The sequence below is a fragment of the Diceros bicornis genome, chromosome 3, assembly GCF_020826845.1.
Source record: "Diceros bicornis minor isolate mBicDic1 chromosome 3, mDicBic1.mat.cur, whole genome shotgun sequence".
NCBI classification, from domain to species: domain Eukaryota; kingdom Metazoa; phylum Chordata; class Mammalia; order Perissodactyla; family Rhinocerotidae; genus Diceros; species Diceros bicornis.
In genome coordinates this window covers 14,848,043-14,863,921 of record NC_080742.1, presented here as the reverse complement: position 1 = coordinate 14,863,921, position 15,879 = coordinate 14,848,043, and the positions used below count along the sequence as shown (strand labels likewise).

The following is a 15,879-nucleotide window of genomic DNA, read 5'->3' as shown; positions in this document are numbered from 1 at the left end:
TGCATATCTCTGCTACTGAAAAAAGAAATAAAAGACATAAGAATAGGAATAAATGGAAATAAAACTATTAATATTTCCCGATGACATGATAGTCTACCTAGAAAACACAAGAGAATCAACTGACAAACTATTAATACCAAGAAGAGAGTTTAATACGTGATCAGATGCAATAACATCATGCAAAAAACTATAGCTTTCTTCAACAATCAGAATTAATCCATTTTGTATATTTTCTTTCTTTCTTCAATTAAAAAAAACTACAGATACAGTTGAAACTCCTTGTGAACCTCTTCATTCCTTGTGAAACTTCCTTCATTCAACTCTCTCCACCTCAAAGGTAATCACTATCTTGCATTTGGAGTTTTTCATTTCCATGCATGCTTTTGACAGTTTGGTGTGCGTGTGTGTCCTTAAACATATATTATTGAAATTATTTCAAAATATAAATTATATGTGAAATCTAAAGCAAATTATATGTTATATGTTAAATTATATATATTATTATTTTGAACATTGAAAAATTGTATACAAACTGTATTAGATTATATATATCATTCTGCAACTTGCTTTCCCCCATTAATATCTTCAGACTCATCCATGTTGATATTTACACATGTTTATGGTATTTTTTCTCATTATCTGAAATCAGTATGGATGTATACTTTCTGAAATATATTTTTTCTCTCAATTCCAGAAATATATATGAAAACTAAGAAATGCACCACAAAGGACAGATAGGTTAATACAATGGACTGAGTGTTTGTGTCCCCTTGAAATTCATATGTTGAAATTGTAACCCCCGATGTGATGGTATTAGGAGGCGGGGCCTTCGGGATATAATCAGAGTGGAGCTCTCATGAATAGGACTAGTGCCCTCATACAAGGGACCCCAGAGAGCTCTCTCTCCCTCTCTCTGCCATATGAGGATACAATGAGAAGACAGCAGTCTGCAACCTGGAAGAGGGTCCTCACTAGAACTCAACCACGCTGGCACCCTGATCTTGGGCAGCCAGCCTCCAGAACTGTGAGAAATAAGTTACTTTTGTTTATAAGGCACCCAGTCGATGGAACTTTGTTATAGCAGTTTGAACTGACTAAGACAGTTAAAGGCAAATATCACAATCAAAGTACAAAGCAGCTTGAAAAAAATTGGAAGTAACCTCAATGTCCATCAATAGGAAGAAAGCTAAATAAATTATGGTACATCCATAGTATAGAAAATGGTTTTAAGTATTTAAAAATAATTTAGTAGTTCTATATGTACTGACATGGAAATATTTCCAGGACATAAAGAAAATATACAAAAATTAAAATTGTGTATTTTTAATCACATATATGTAAATGTGTTTTAGAAAAGAGAAAACTGATAAGATTAAGTAACTTTAAGTGAATGGGTTTGAGGGAGATAAAGGGAGATTTTTGCTTTTAATGTCTATTGTTAAAATTTTCAAAATAAGAATATGTTCTCATGTTGTATTTTTTAGGTAAATTGATGATACATAGATAGATAAATGATAGACAAAAAAAAGTGATCAATAAGAATGGACAAAGGACCAACTCCCAGGGCATACAGTCTAGTAAGAGCTGACTATATTATAAGATTTTGGGGGGTAGGGGGGAGTGGTGTTTTCTTCCTCCAACCATTGTTTTTGTTTTTTGAGGAAGATTGGCCCTGCGCTAACATCTGTTGCCAATCTTCCTCTTTTTTTTCCCCCCTTTTTCTCCCCAAAGCCCCAGTACATAGTTGTGTATCATAGTTGTAGAGTTGTAGCTCTTCTATATGGGATGCCACCTCAGCATGGCTTGATGAGTGGTGAGTAGGTCCGAGCCCAGGATCCCAACCAGCGAACCCCGGGCCGCCGAAGCGGAATTTGTGAACTTAATGGCTAAGCCCACCGGGCCGGCCCGTATTATAAGCTTTTTAAATGGCTTTAATTAGCATTCTTATGGCCTAAGACTGTAACCGATGTTTCCATCTTATTTATACACTTCTTTATATTTGTTTAATTAAAATACAGGAAAGCAAGACAAACAGTTGTAATGCACATACTTACTGACATATCTCAGAGTTTTCAGTGGGAGAGGACAACCACGAAAATTCAAGCAAAGTACATTCAGACGCCACCTTTGCAAAGCAGACACCTATATATTTAGCTGTGACCATGTTTTTTATTGTGGAAAAATCAATCTAAAAAGGATAAACAGAAGGCATGAAGAAATAAGAAATACCTTTTGTATGTAAAAATTTTTAACATTTTTAAAGCATCAAGAACTAAAATGCTTTCGTCACATGGCTCATTTTTGTTTGTTTGTTTTCACGATCATTCCCAGATTTAATTACAAATAGGTTTTTTTTTTTGTGGTCATTTTCAGGTTTAATTACAAACAGATTCCAAATGTCCAGTCACGGTAGACAGCTGAGAGGGCAGGGACCTCACGTCCACCCACCAACAGAGTCAACCGTCTTAGAGTGGTCTGAATGCTCCCCATCACCCCAGGTGAGCCTCAAGGCTGCCCCCCACTTCAATGTCAATGAACCCGCCCTGGGTTCATTATTAACGTGTACCTGCTTCTTTTTTCCTGAGCACAGACTACATGTTGAGTCCTTGACTATGGGAAAGACAATTTAGAGTGTGTGGTTTATAATGGCCTTTTCACAACTCATAATTTGGAGGAGGTAGTTCTAGAGAAAAGGAAAGATGCCCTGAGTGTACCTGGCTGATTGTATGTAAAACTGAAGAGCACAGAGGTTTATGTGAACTCTGAGTGGCAAGGGCTAGTTAATAAACAATAACATAGATATCATAGTATTAATAACGTCTTTCAGTTAAAAGGTTAAGTTTATAAACATCCAATTTCTCATTGCCTTCAGAACAAGGCTATTCTTTGTACAAAAATGTTTGTTACAGTTGTGCCACATTTGAGCCCTCACAAATAAAGGCAAAAATAATTGAAGATAAAGGATAACATAGAATTGTGGAAAGAGAAATTTGCTGAACATAAAGAAACTTAACTTCCTATGCTGGCTTTGTTCTTCGCGGCCATGTGCTCATATTTTCTCCATCTTTACCCAATGAAGTTTCTGGTCAGAGTGCTGGCTTTTTCTGCCAGCCTCCTGCAGGATTTGCCCTGATCTCAGTATTGTACATATTCTTTCTCATCCACACCATTCAGATTCATTTTTTTCTTCTTTACAGGTTTTCCAAAGGAAAAAGTAACATCCCCAATCTGTCACATAAGTAAGAGATTTATTACTTTAAACCAGTGGTTCTCAAAGTGTGGTCCTGGGACCAGCAGCATCAGCATTATGCAGTAACTTGCTGGAAATGCAGATTCTCAGGCCCCACCCCAGACCTAATGAGTCAGAAACTCTGGGGGTGGCAACCAGTAATCTGTTTTAACAATCTTTTCAGATAATTCTGATGCATTCTAAAGTTTGAGAATCACTGCCTTAAACTAAAAATAAATTTAAGACAGGAATACTAAGTTTGGTAGCTAAGATGGGTTAGCTAAGACAGAAGCACATTTTCTTCTTGCCATTGTTGCACAAGGTGAGAGCAGAACAGTACAGCAAGAATGGAATGGTGCTCTGATGGGACGTAAGATGTTGGGTTGATTTATGGAGCCAGAGGCCCTGGCGCTTGGTCAACTCCTCTTAGTTTCTCTGTCTAAGTTTTTAGAGTTTCTGCAAAATAGCCCCTTGCCACCTATTCATAGGTCAGTCTGAGCACGTGATATCATTAGTCCTCCAATCATTAGCAATTAAGGAGAGGTGGTGACGTCAGCTATTGACCAGACTTTAGGTGACGAAGAAGATGTTGCCACTGCAACATTGGTTAATGACATAAAGGATCACAGTTGTTAAGATTAAAGTAACATCCAAGAAACAGAAAAGAGAAGTCATTGGGGATAAAATATGCTTATTTTTTGCTGTTGGCTGAGACCTCTCCCCAGTCTCTCTTTGGAATGAAAAACATAGGCATGCTCTAGGTTATAAGAACAATACAAAAATAGTTCAATGGCAATAGTTCAACAGTACAATACTTCAGTGGTACAGAGGTACCAGCCTAGAAGTCCATATTAGAAAATGCCTGAGAGTATGTGTGTCTATGTTACACAGACTATCAAACAACCTTTGTTTACGTGTTATATATTTTAGCCCTTTTTCATGCCTAGTTGTATTTTCCTTTACTCCGTATTTTGTGCTGCTTTGTTATGTCTTTTGAACTAAGAATAGTATCTACTATTTCTTGAGTGCTGCCCGTATCCCAGGCCCTACAGTAACCACTTTTGCATTTTCTCAGTTCATTTCTGCAGCATCCTGAGTTGGGCAATGTTAAGCCTAACTCAGATATAATGGAGCTTTGTTTCAATCCAAAAATAATATTCAATTTATTTCTACCATTTAAATTAGAAAATACTAATAATGTATCTCTTAAAATAACATTATTATCTTTTTATCTTGTCCTTCAGGCTTGTGCCTGGACAAAAGAGAAACAAATGCACCTAGTTTCTTGTGGCCTCACAGGGGGAGCAAGGAAGAATGTAGTCCCTACTACAGTTGGCTTTATAGAGTCTGTTCTCCTTTAAGAACCAGAATAAAGACAGAGCTTCAGGTAGCGTCTACTTACGTCATTCCACAAGGATCTTATTTGTGTCATTGACAACCAGAAGTGACTAACTTGACCACATATTATCACATCTCTTAAACTGAGGTGGATGAAAATCTAAACACAAAGAAAAGAAATACATGATTCTGAATGAAAGTGGCATTCTGATAGAAAATGAGTGATTTCCCTAAATAGTACATAAAAGGCATTCAACAATTGTTTGCTGAACTGAACTGGATTTTTTAAAAGATATAGGATTCCTGGGAAAGATCAAAGAACCCACCTTGGCTTCTATTTCTATTTCTGGTAGACTAGAAAATCTGGAAATCCTCTTGATACAAAACATCAGTAAATGCTAAAACAAACATTTTAAAAAACATTTCTTTTGAAATTTTTAAAATTTCAGCTTTATTGAGGTATAATTGACATACAAAATTGTAAGATATTTAAAGTGCACATTGTGGTGATTTGATATACACATGCATTGTGAAAGGATTCCCCCCATCTAGTTAATTAACACATCCATCACCTCACATATTTATCTTTTGTGTGTGTGTGAGAACATTTAAGTTCTACTCTCTTAGCAAATTTCAATATACAACACAGTGTTATCAACTATAGTCACCATAATTTACACTAGATCCTCAGACTTTATTTATCTTATAGCTGAATGTTTGTACCTTTTTTCCAAATTCTCCCTATTTTCCTTACTCCACAGCCCCTGGCAACCACTTTTCTACTTTCTAAAACAAACATTTTTTAAAAAAACATAACTGAGTTTTCAAGAAAGTAAGGAAAATCTCCAGGGTGCCAATCTTTGTAAACCTAGACTCATAATAAGGTGTTCACGCTGTAGCTGCTCAGGCTAGAGGAACAGTGGGGATGGCTGCTGCTTTTCATAACAAATAGATTCAGAGTTCACTGGCCATGCAGGGACAGAAAAAGTTACCAGGCTTGTACAAAGCTGGGAGTTATAACTGAGTCAGAGTGAGAAAGAGAAAGAGAGAGAGAAATCCAGGATTATGAAAGAGAGAGAGAAAAAAAAAAAAACCTACCTATTGGCAACAGAAAAACTAAGGTAGGGCCGGCCCCGTGGCTTAGCCGTTAAGTGCGCGCACTCTGATGCTGGCGGCCCAGGTTCAGATCCCTGGCGCGCACCGGCGCACCAACTGCTTCTCCGGCCATGCTGGGGCCGCGTCCCACATGCAGCAGCTAGAGGGATGTGCAGCTGCAACTGTGACATGCAACTATCTACTGGGGCTTTGGGGGGAAAATAAATAAATAAAATTGAAAAAAAAAAAAAACTAAGGTACCTAGCCTGGGATGAAAAAAAAAATTCCTGAAGAATTTGTAACCAAAGACCAGTTATCATGTAGATTGGAATTTGAGTTTTAATTGTTTGTGGGATCTAATTTGAATTTATTACCTTTGTAATTGGATTTGATACATTAACATGCAAAGAGCTTCCAACTTGGTAGTAACTCTGAGACATTTGGCAGAAATAATTATCATCTCTCTAAAGAGACACATCCTCAAACCAGGCCTTACAGGATTCCTATAGATTAAGCCCCAACAAAATGAGCTGTCAATAAAAATTACAAAACACATGAGGGAAAATAAATCCAACAAGAGGCAACAACAGGAAAACAATAATTCCATTAATAAAATTGTCAGATAGTGATTAGAAAAACATGAAGGTGATAAAGACATAGAAAAATAGATTCTTGAGAAAAGCTGCTGTCAAAAAAAGACTGGAAAGGGCCGGCCCCATGGCTTAGCAGTTAAGTGCTCGCGCTCTGCTGCTGGCGGCCCGGGTTCGGATCCCGGGCGCGCATCGACGTGCCGCTTCTCCGGCCATGCTGAGGCCCCATCCCACGTGCAGCAGCTGGAAGGATGTGCAGCTATGATGTGCCACTATCTACTGGGGCTTTGGGGAAAAAAAATAAATAAATAAATAAAATCTTTAAAAAAAAAAAAAAGACTGGAAAGATTTATAAAAGAACCAAATAAAATTTATGGGAATTATAATGATTAAAATTAACAACTCAATGGATGAGTTAAACAGCAGATGAACCCCAGCTCAAAAAGAATTAGCAAACTGGAATATGTATTGGAAGAAATTACAGAGGATAAGGCATAGAGAGATAAGGAGATGGAAAATGTAATGGTGGTTAAGAGACACATTACATAACATGAAAAGGTCCAACATTCTATATATCTTTATAGAATTTCCAGAAGGAGAGAATGGAATCAAAGCAAAATTTAAAAATACCACAGATAAAAATGCACTAGAACTGATGAAAAGCAACAATTCTCAGATTCAAGAAGCACAAGAAATCTCAAACAGGAAAATCAAAAGATACCATGGCATTGTAGTGAAATTGGAAAAAGCCAAAACAAAGGAAAACCTTAAATGCAACCAGAGAGAGATTACCTACAAAAGAAAGTCACTTAGCAACCAGAGAAAGCAAAATTCAACAGAAAATACTTATCAATCTCAGATACTATGTGCAAGTAAATTGCAACTCAAGGATGAGCATTAAGTAAAGACACTTTTAAGACAAAGATTGAGAGAGTTTGCCTCCAACAGACCTTTTACAAAAGAACTTCTAAAGAACATTGGAATCAGAAGAAAGGCTTGAGATAGAAATGGTAATGATGGGCAAAGAAACTAGCAAGTATAGAGGTAAAGCCATTAACCTTATAAAAATCTATAATGATGATGATTAATGTGGGGGTACAAAAACAAAGTGGAACAAAAACACTAGGTAATAGTAATATTCTAAGACTGGAGAGAGTAATCAGAGTTGAAGTGTTCTAAATTCTAGTAATTATTCAGGAAGAAAGCATAGATGTTAATTTACTTTAGGCTTTATTAAGGTAAATGCACATGTTAAAAACATTTAAGAGAAACCACTGCAATAGTAGAAATAGAATGTATACCTTCTAAAACATAAAAATGATAAAAGGGGGGTAGATTTTAAGACTCAATATATAAAGGCAAGAAAGGAGGAAAAAGAAGCATTTTTAAAAAAGCATAAATAGGGTAAAATAAGATGAGAAAAATTAATCCAAGTATATCTGGTAACAATAAAGTTAACAAAATTCACTGGTTAGAAGACAAAGATTATCCTTAATAATGCTTTTGCTTTCATGTTTTTCCCTCTGATATTAATTTAGCTATCAAGTTTCATTCGTGGTCATCTTGTTCAGTATTGTATTTTAGGTAAATTTTTAAAGCTTATCTGATAAAAAGGGTCGCTATATTATAGTTAAAAAAACAATTCACTGGGGCCGGCCCGGTGGCGCAAGCGGTTAAGTGCGCGCGCTCCGCTGCGGCGGCCCGGGGTTCGCTGGTTCGGATCCCGGGCGCGCACCGACGCACTGCTTGGTAAGCCATGCTGTGGCGGCATCCCATATAAAGTGGAGGAAGATAGGCACAGATGTTAGCCCAGGGCCGTCTTCCTCAGCAAAAAAAGAGGAGGATTGGCGGATGTTAGCTCAGGGCTGATCTCCTCACAAAAAAAAAAAAAAAAAAACAATTCACTAAAGATACATAACAATTATAAATGCGGGAGCATCTAATAATATAGCCACAAAGATACAAAGAGAAATTGACAAATCTGCAATCATGATGAAAGATTATAACAAAACTCTCTATCGTTGATAAATCAATGTGAGGAAATAAATCTTCCCTCGATTTCTCAGTGCTCCTGTAAAAAGCTTTAGTATCTGGAGACACAGAAATCTATATAATATAAAGGTAATGTTTTGCCTTCACTTTCTCTACAAACAATGTACTTTCCATGTGACTGTGGGGATTAGATCTATAGCATTTGTCTAGTTACTTTCTCTGATCCAAAAGGATAATAAAACTTCTCTTGTCTCCCCAAGAAGGTCAAACGGTTATTGTCTGGCCTAGTCCCCTAGGTCAAGCTCCCACGATGCCAGGAAGATCCCTAATATTTTACATTTCAAGGAGATATATGTCCCAGAACCTTGGAGACATCTCTAGGTCAAAGACATCTCTATGACATCTCCATGTCTTGGAGACACTGGGGCTTCTCTGGCTCTTGGAGGGATGTACACTCACATGTCACTTAACGATGAGGATACCATTCTGAGAAATGCGTCATTAGGTGATTTCGTCATTGTGCGAACATCATAGCGTGCACTAACACAAACCTAGATGGTAGAGCCAGCTACACAACCCGGCTGTATGGTATAGTCTATTGTTCCTAGGCTACAAACCTGCACAGCATGTTACTGTACTGAATACTGTAGGCAATTATAATACAATGGTCACTATTCGTGTATCTAAACATATCTAAACATAGAAAAGGTACAGTAAAAATATGGTATAAAAGATAAAAAATAGCATACCTGTATAGGGCACTAACAATGAATGGAGCTTGCAGGACTGGAAGTTGCTGTGAGTGAGTGCTGAGTGATGTGAAGGCCTAGGACATTACTGCACACTACTGTAGACTTTATACACATTCTACACTTAGGCTACACTAAATTTATAAAAAAGTATTTTTCTTTCTTCAATGATAAATTAACCTTAGCTACTGTAACTTTTTTACTTTATGAACTTTTTAATTTTTTTTAACTATTTGACTCTTTTGTAATAACACAGATTAAAATACAAACACATTGTACAGCTGTAGAAAAATATTTTCTTCCTTTATATCCTTATTCTATAAGCTTTTTTCTATTTTTAAAATTTTTTATTCTTTTTTTACTCTAAACTTTTTTGTTAAAAACTAAGACGCAAACACACACATTAGCCTAGGCCCACACAGGGTCAGGATCATCAGTATCACTGCCTTCCACCTCCACATCTTGTCCCACTGGAAGGTCTTCAAGGGCAATAACACGCATGGAGCTGTCGTCTTCTATGATAATAACCCCTTCTTCTGGAATACCTCCTGAAGGACCTGCCTGAGGCTATTCTTGAGGAGGTGTCACTTTTTTCAGAAATACATCCATGGTGGTTTGCTTGGTTTGTTTGTTTTTTTCATCATAGATTTGCTTGTAAGCATATAATGCACCAGGAACATTCCTCTCTATTAATGAAAACCTTTCAGTGTTGGAGTCCATGTTTTCAAACTTTTTAAGGAGCTTGTTGAGGTCTGCAAAAGCTTCTACTAAATCCTTCATTGTGAATTTTCTTGGAGGTTCTTCTTCTTTTTCTTCTCCTGCAGTTTCCTTTTCTCTTGCCTCTTCTTCAGCTATGCATTCCTGTTCCAGTTCCAACAACTCATTAGTCATTTCCTCAGGAACCACCTCTAGGAGTTCCCCAATGTCATCCTCATCCACAACCAGGTTAAAGTTGTTTGCCATCTCAACCACAGCCTTGTGGATTTTTGCAAACCTCTTCATCCTTGGCAAATCCTTTTAAGTCATGAACGAACCTCTTGAGTGTCTTCTTCTAGATGCCATTCATGCATTCCTTGGTGACATCACCCCAAGCCCAAGCAAGGTTCTTGATGCAGTCATAGATGTTGTAATCCTTCCAGAATTGCATCAGTGTCTTCCTCAGTTGTAGCAATAGCCTGGGGAAAGCTCCTCCTCAGGTAGTAGACCTTAAAAGCTGCTATAACTCCTTGATTTATTGGTTGGATCAAAGAGGTGGTATCTGGAGGGAGAAACACTGCTTTGATATTGGGATGAAGATCACCAATAAAAGGAGGATATCTGGGAGCATTATCAACAATAAGCAAAATCTTGAAAGGTGTGCTGTTCTCCAAATAGTACTTCTCCATTTCACTGGGATAGCAATTCAGGAGGGCATCTTGGAAGAGGAGCTGGGTCATCCATGACTACTTACTGCTCCTGCAGTACACTGGCAGTGTGTGCTTACTGATATGCTTGAAGGCCCTGGGGTTCTCACTGTGTCAGATCACAAAGGGTTTCAATTTGTAGCCTGCAACACTGCCCCCAAGCAAGACTATTATCCTATTCTTAAAAGTTTTGAAACCTGGCATTGACTTGGCCTCCTGAAGGATGAAAGTCCTTTCAGGTATCCATTTCCAGAATAGGGAGTTTTCATCCATATTAAATATTTGCTCTGGCAAGTAATTTTCTTCTACAATCAGCTTATCTAGAGTTTCCAAAAATTCTTCAGCTGCCTTCACATCAGCACTTGCAGACTTACCACCCACTTTCACATTATGTAATGAATAACGACTCTTGAATTGTTTAAACCACTCAGAGCTAGCAGTAAATTCAACATCATAGTTGGGTCCAGCCTTTTCTTTCAACATCGCAAACAAACTTTTTGCTTTGGCCATGATCATCATGGTGCTGAAAGGGATATGTTTCTGTCTGGTCTTCAGTCCAGATCATTAGAAGTTTCTCCATGTCTGATATAGGCTTTTCTCAAATGTTTGTTAGTTTCGTTGCCTTATGTGAAGCAGATCCTTTAACAGTTTCCATCACTTTGTTCTTGTTCCTCAAGATCATAGCTATGGTGGAATGGGACATGCCTGACTGGTAAGCAATAACCATCACTGATTTTCTACTTTCATAGTCGTTAATCACTTTTAATTTCATTTCCAGGTCAATCACTTGATGTGACATCTTACTGGCAACATGTGCAGTGGATTTTGTATACTGAGGGTCCATGAAGAACAAAACAACATGAGATTAAATCAAGCACAAGAGCAAATGATGCAAGCAAGAGATGCAGTAAACATGAGATGTACGAGGCTGCTGCTGGCATAACATGGCATACTGTTTCATAGTAAACTTTTTTTTTGTAAGTAGAAAGAGTACACTCTAAAATAATAAAAAGTATAGCATAGTAAATACATAAACAAGTAGCATAGTCATTTATTATCATTATCAAGTATTATGTACTGTATATAATTGTATGTGCTATACTTCTATATGACTGGCAGCGCAGTAGGTTTTTATACACCAGCACCACCACAAACACATGAGTAATGCCTTGCGCTACCAGGTTATGATGGTTATGACGTCACTAGGTGATAGGAATTTTTCAGCTCCACTATAATCTTATGGGATCACAGTCGTATATGCGGTCCGTCATTGACTGAAATGTCATTATGCAGCACATGACTGTATTTACAAGAGATCCTGCCTCCTCCTTTTACTTATGAGGACCCTTGTGATTACACTGGACCCACCTAGATAATCAAGGATAATCTCACTATCTCAAGATCTTTAACTTAATCACATCTGTAAAGACTCTTTTGCCATGTAAGGTAACATATTCACAGGTTCTGAGGACTAGGATGTGGATATCTTTGGGGGGCTATTATCGATAACACTAAACTTAAGACAGCAGTTACTTCTGAGGGAGGGAAGAGAGTGCAGTCAGGGAATTGTATTTGTCAAGCTTTATTTCTTAAACCGGGTGGTGATTACACAAGTGTTCATTATGTTATATTTCTTGGCATGCCTAAAATATTTTATTTTAATAACCTCACTTTTGAATATGATATCTAGGAATAAATTTAACTAAGAAAGTGTACACTGAAAACTACAAAGCATTACTGAAAGAAATTAAAGAAGACATAAATAAATGGAAAGACACCCCATATTCATAGAGTGGAAGATATAATAACAATAGCAATAAAAGAATTGAATCAGAATTTGAAGTCTGACCATGAATAAACACCAAACAAACACAGGCCCAGAGAGTTTTACAAGAGTATTCTATCAAATATCCAAGGAATAGATAATACTAACGAGAAAAATATTAAGATGTCAAAACTACCCAAAGTGATCTATAGGTTGGATGCAATCCCTATCAGAATTCCAATGGTTCTTTTTTCAGAAATGGAAAAGCCAATCCTCAAATTCATATGGAATTTGAAGGGGACCCAAATAGCTAAATCAATTTTGAAAAAGAAGAACAAACTTAGAGGACTCAGATTTCCCAATTCCAAAACTTACTACAAAGCTACAATAATCAAAACAGCATGATACTGGCATAAGGATAGACATATAGACGAATGTAGTAGACTTGAGAGTCCAGAAATAAACCCCTATATCTATGGTCAAGTGATTTTTGACAAGGATGCCAAGACCATTCAATGGGGCAAGAACAGTCTCTTCAGGAAATGGTACTGGGGCAACTGGATATTCAAGTGCAATATGAAGAGAATTTGTGAATGAGTGCATGTGAATATGAATGAATTTGGACCTCTACATCACACCATATACAAAATTAACTCAAAATGGGTCAAACAACTGCTAAAAACTATAAAACTCTTAGAAGAAAATAGAGGGGTAAATCTTCATGACCTTGGGTTTGGCAATGGATTCTTAGGAATGACACCAAAACCACAAGCAACAAAGGAAAAAATAAATTAGAATTTAAAACTTTTGTGCAGCAAAGGACTTTATCAAGAAAGTAAAAACTTCACCTTTTGTCTGTATGTCCTGCAAAGGGAAAAAAATATGCCACCAGTTTAGTCAGTCATTGAAATGGTCAAGAAGCATTGGAAAGGTATTATGGTAGATCAGACAGCCTGAAAACTGTAAGTGTTTTGTACATGTACTGTACTTGTGTTTTTTAAGAAAGAGAAAAGTATTATGACAGGGCCTACGGCCAGAGGTAAAAACAACCTCGAAAACAGAAGTAGCAGCACAGAATAGCAGGGGAAGTGTAGGGCCAATTTTCTGAGTGTGAGATATGAGAACAAATGACTTGTGTAAGAGTTGTATAAGAACAATTTAGGGAACCAGGTGAGCAGGAAGCAAAGCCCTAGGGGCAGCAAACTGTAATAGAACTAATGAAGACTTCAAGTCGCTGAAGAGAGCACCTCTAAGTCCCCCCAACGCACAGGATGTGGACAGGAGAACTAAGAGCACAGCTGCCCAGGGTGGACTGAGCTTTTATTCACTGGGCTTTATTCCAGAGTCACCACTACTCCTTGGAAGGTTACTGTCTTAGTTTCCTAAGGCTGCCATAACAAATTACCACAGACTGGGTGGCTTAAACAGAAATTTATTCTCTCACAGTTCTGGAGGCTAGAAGTCTGCAATCACGGTGTCAGCAGGGCCATGTTCCCACTGAAGGCTCTAGAGGAGGATCCTTCCTTGCCTCCTCCTAGCTTCTGGTGGTTGCCAGCATTCCTTGGCATTCCTTGGTTTGTAGCCACATCACTCCAATTTTTGCCTCTATCATCATACGGCCTTTTTCCCTCCTATGTTTATCTGTGTATCTGAATCTCCCTCTTTTGTCTCTTATGAAGACACTAGTCATTAGATTTAGGACACACCCTAATCCAGTGTGACCTCATCTTAGCTAATTACATCTAAAGTCATGCTCCACATAACGACGTTTTAGTCAATAACCTACCGCATATACAATGGTGGTCCCATAAGATTAGTACCATATAGCCCAGGTGTGTAGTAGGCAAAACCTCTAGGTTTGTGTAAGTACACTATGATGTTTGCACAATGACAAAATCGCCTAATGAACAACACATTTCTCAGAACGTGTCCCCATCGTTAAGCGACGCATGACTTTCTTTCCAAATAAGGTCACGTTTTGAGGTTCTGGTTGGACATGAATTTTGAGGGGATACTATTCAAAACATTACAGTTACCTAACTCCTCTGAGTCTGTTTCCTCATCTGCAAAATGAGAGTCTTTGAAGAGAAAATCTCTCAAGGCCTCTTCTATACTGAAAATCTTGTGGTTACTTTTGTGAGTCATGGCCAGGTAGTTAAAACTAGACTCCCAATTCTATTGCCATTGTGTAACCTTTAATGTTAACTTTAAAAGGTTTATTTTTTCCATATCTTGTGATTAAATCCTTTTCAACTATGAATTCTAACATATTATTTATAACCAAAAGAAAGTCCATATCTAATTGGATTGTACCCATCAACCAGATGCAAGTTCTTGCATAAGTGGAGACATACTTTTGTCTGAAAGGTATGCTTGCTTGCATCCTTGTCTACCTAGTAGAGAAGAAAGGGGCTATTAGAAAAAGACCATAGAATGCCTTCTCCAATATATAGGCAGTTATTAATTTATTCACTAGTTCATTTAACACATTGTTAAGCACCTACTCTATGACAGTCATACCTCACTCATTCCATAGAACATTGCCGAGAAATATTTAAAAGCCAGGTGTTCAACATCTCACTGTGGAATAAACTTTTGCAAAGAATTTAAGTGCAATTACCATGAACAAATGCTTTCTCCTAGGGAGTCATGACATTGTTGTATAATATATATTGAGAGTTTTTAAATGTTCATATGTATTTATACTTGAAAAAACCAGAGAATAATTCCACAAGGAACACAGGCTGTTGCCAACATGCACACCTGGAAAGAACATCAGGGCAGGTGAATGTGGATTTCTAATTCAATTCCATAGATAATTACTGCATGGTTATTCTCTGCAAGACATTCTAACCCAAAAAACAGACAGAATGTGACACAGAAGAAAAAGGGAAGTTTTAAGAAAACTATATACCACTGAAACTGTATATAAGTATGAAGTATGAGGCCATTCAATCCTCTTATTCAATACGTATCAGTACTCGCCATGTGCCAGGGGGAATTAGGATCTTTAGGAGAAGGAAGAGTATCTCCTGGTCCATGAATAAATGATGAGGTGAGCAAGGGGAATGAAAACCTATATCAGGAGGGAAATGGAGGGATGTAACAAAGAGGACAAAAGATGAGAGAAGAACCTTGCACCCCCTAGTAGGAGGAGAACAAAAAAAAAGAAAGAATTCACAAGCGCAAGGAAGCCTGCTCTGCCTCTACATTGTTGAAATGAGTCCTGGTGGTATGTGATCTCAGTTAAGGAATACAGAGAAGATGCGAGAAGAGTCTCCCTCGATTCTGAGACTTGTCAGGCCTCCTGTCCACTCTTCGCTCCTCCTGACTCACATGGAGATGAATGACACTCTTGCAAGAGACCAGGGATGGTTCTTGGGATGGGGAGACTACGAACTGCTGTCAATAAGCTGAAGCACCAGGAGCACAGCAGATATTTTCTTTTGTACCTCAAATGACAGAACTAGAATCCCTGGAAGGAAATCAACAGCAGATAGATTTCACCCCTGTGTAAAGCAAGACCTCTAGGCTAGTCCCTTCTAGCAGAAAGATGCTATGATTTTAAGATTTTATAATTCTCTGCTCTCCAAAACCAGCAAGTTCCAAAAGAAAAGAATTCCCAATGTTCATGGTGAGAACTAAATATATTCTCTAACACCCTGTGGTGTTAGATTGGTATTGGGTATCCACACATGTGTTGCACACAAGGGCAGGG

General features: G+C 37.7%; 1 protein-coding gene across 1 annotated transcript in view; it reads right to left on the bottom strand.

The window, feature by feature from the left end:
* Nucleotides 1-15,879, bottom strand: part of FBXL13 (F-box and leucine rich repeat protein 13) — a 200,511-nt gene that overhangs the window by 135,428 nt on the left and 49,204 nt on the right. Inside the window, 3 exon segments of the mRNA XM_058570378.1 lie at nucleotides 2,055-2,142; nucleotides 2,144-2,188; nucleotides 4,632-4,727. Of these exon segments, the coding sequence (XP_058426361.1) occupies nucleotides 2,055-2,142; nucleotides 2,144-2,188; nucleotides 4,632-4,727 (229 nt within the window).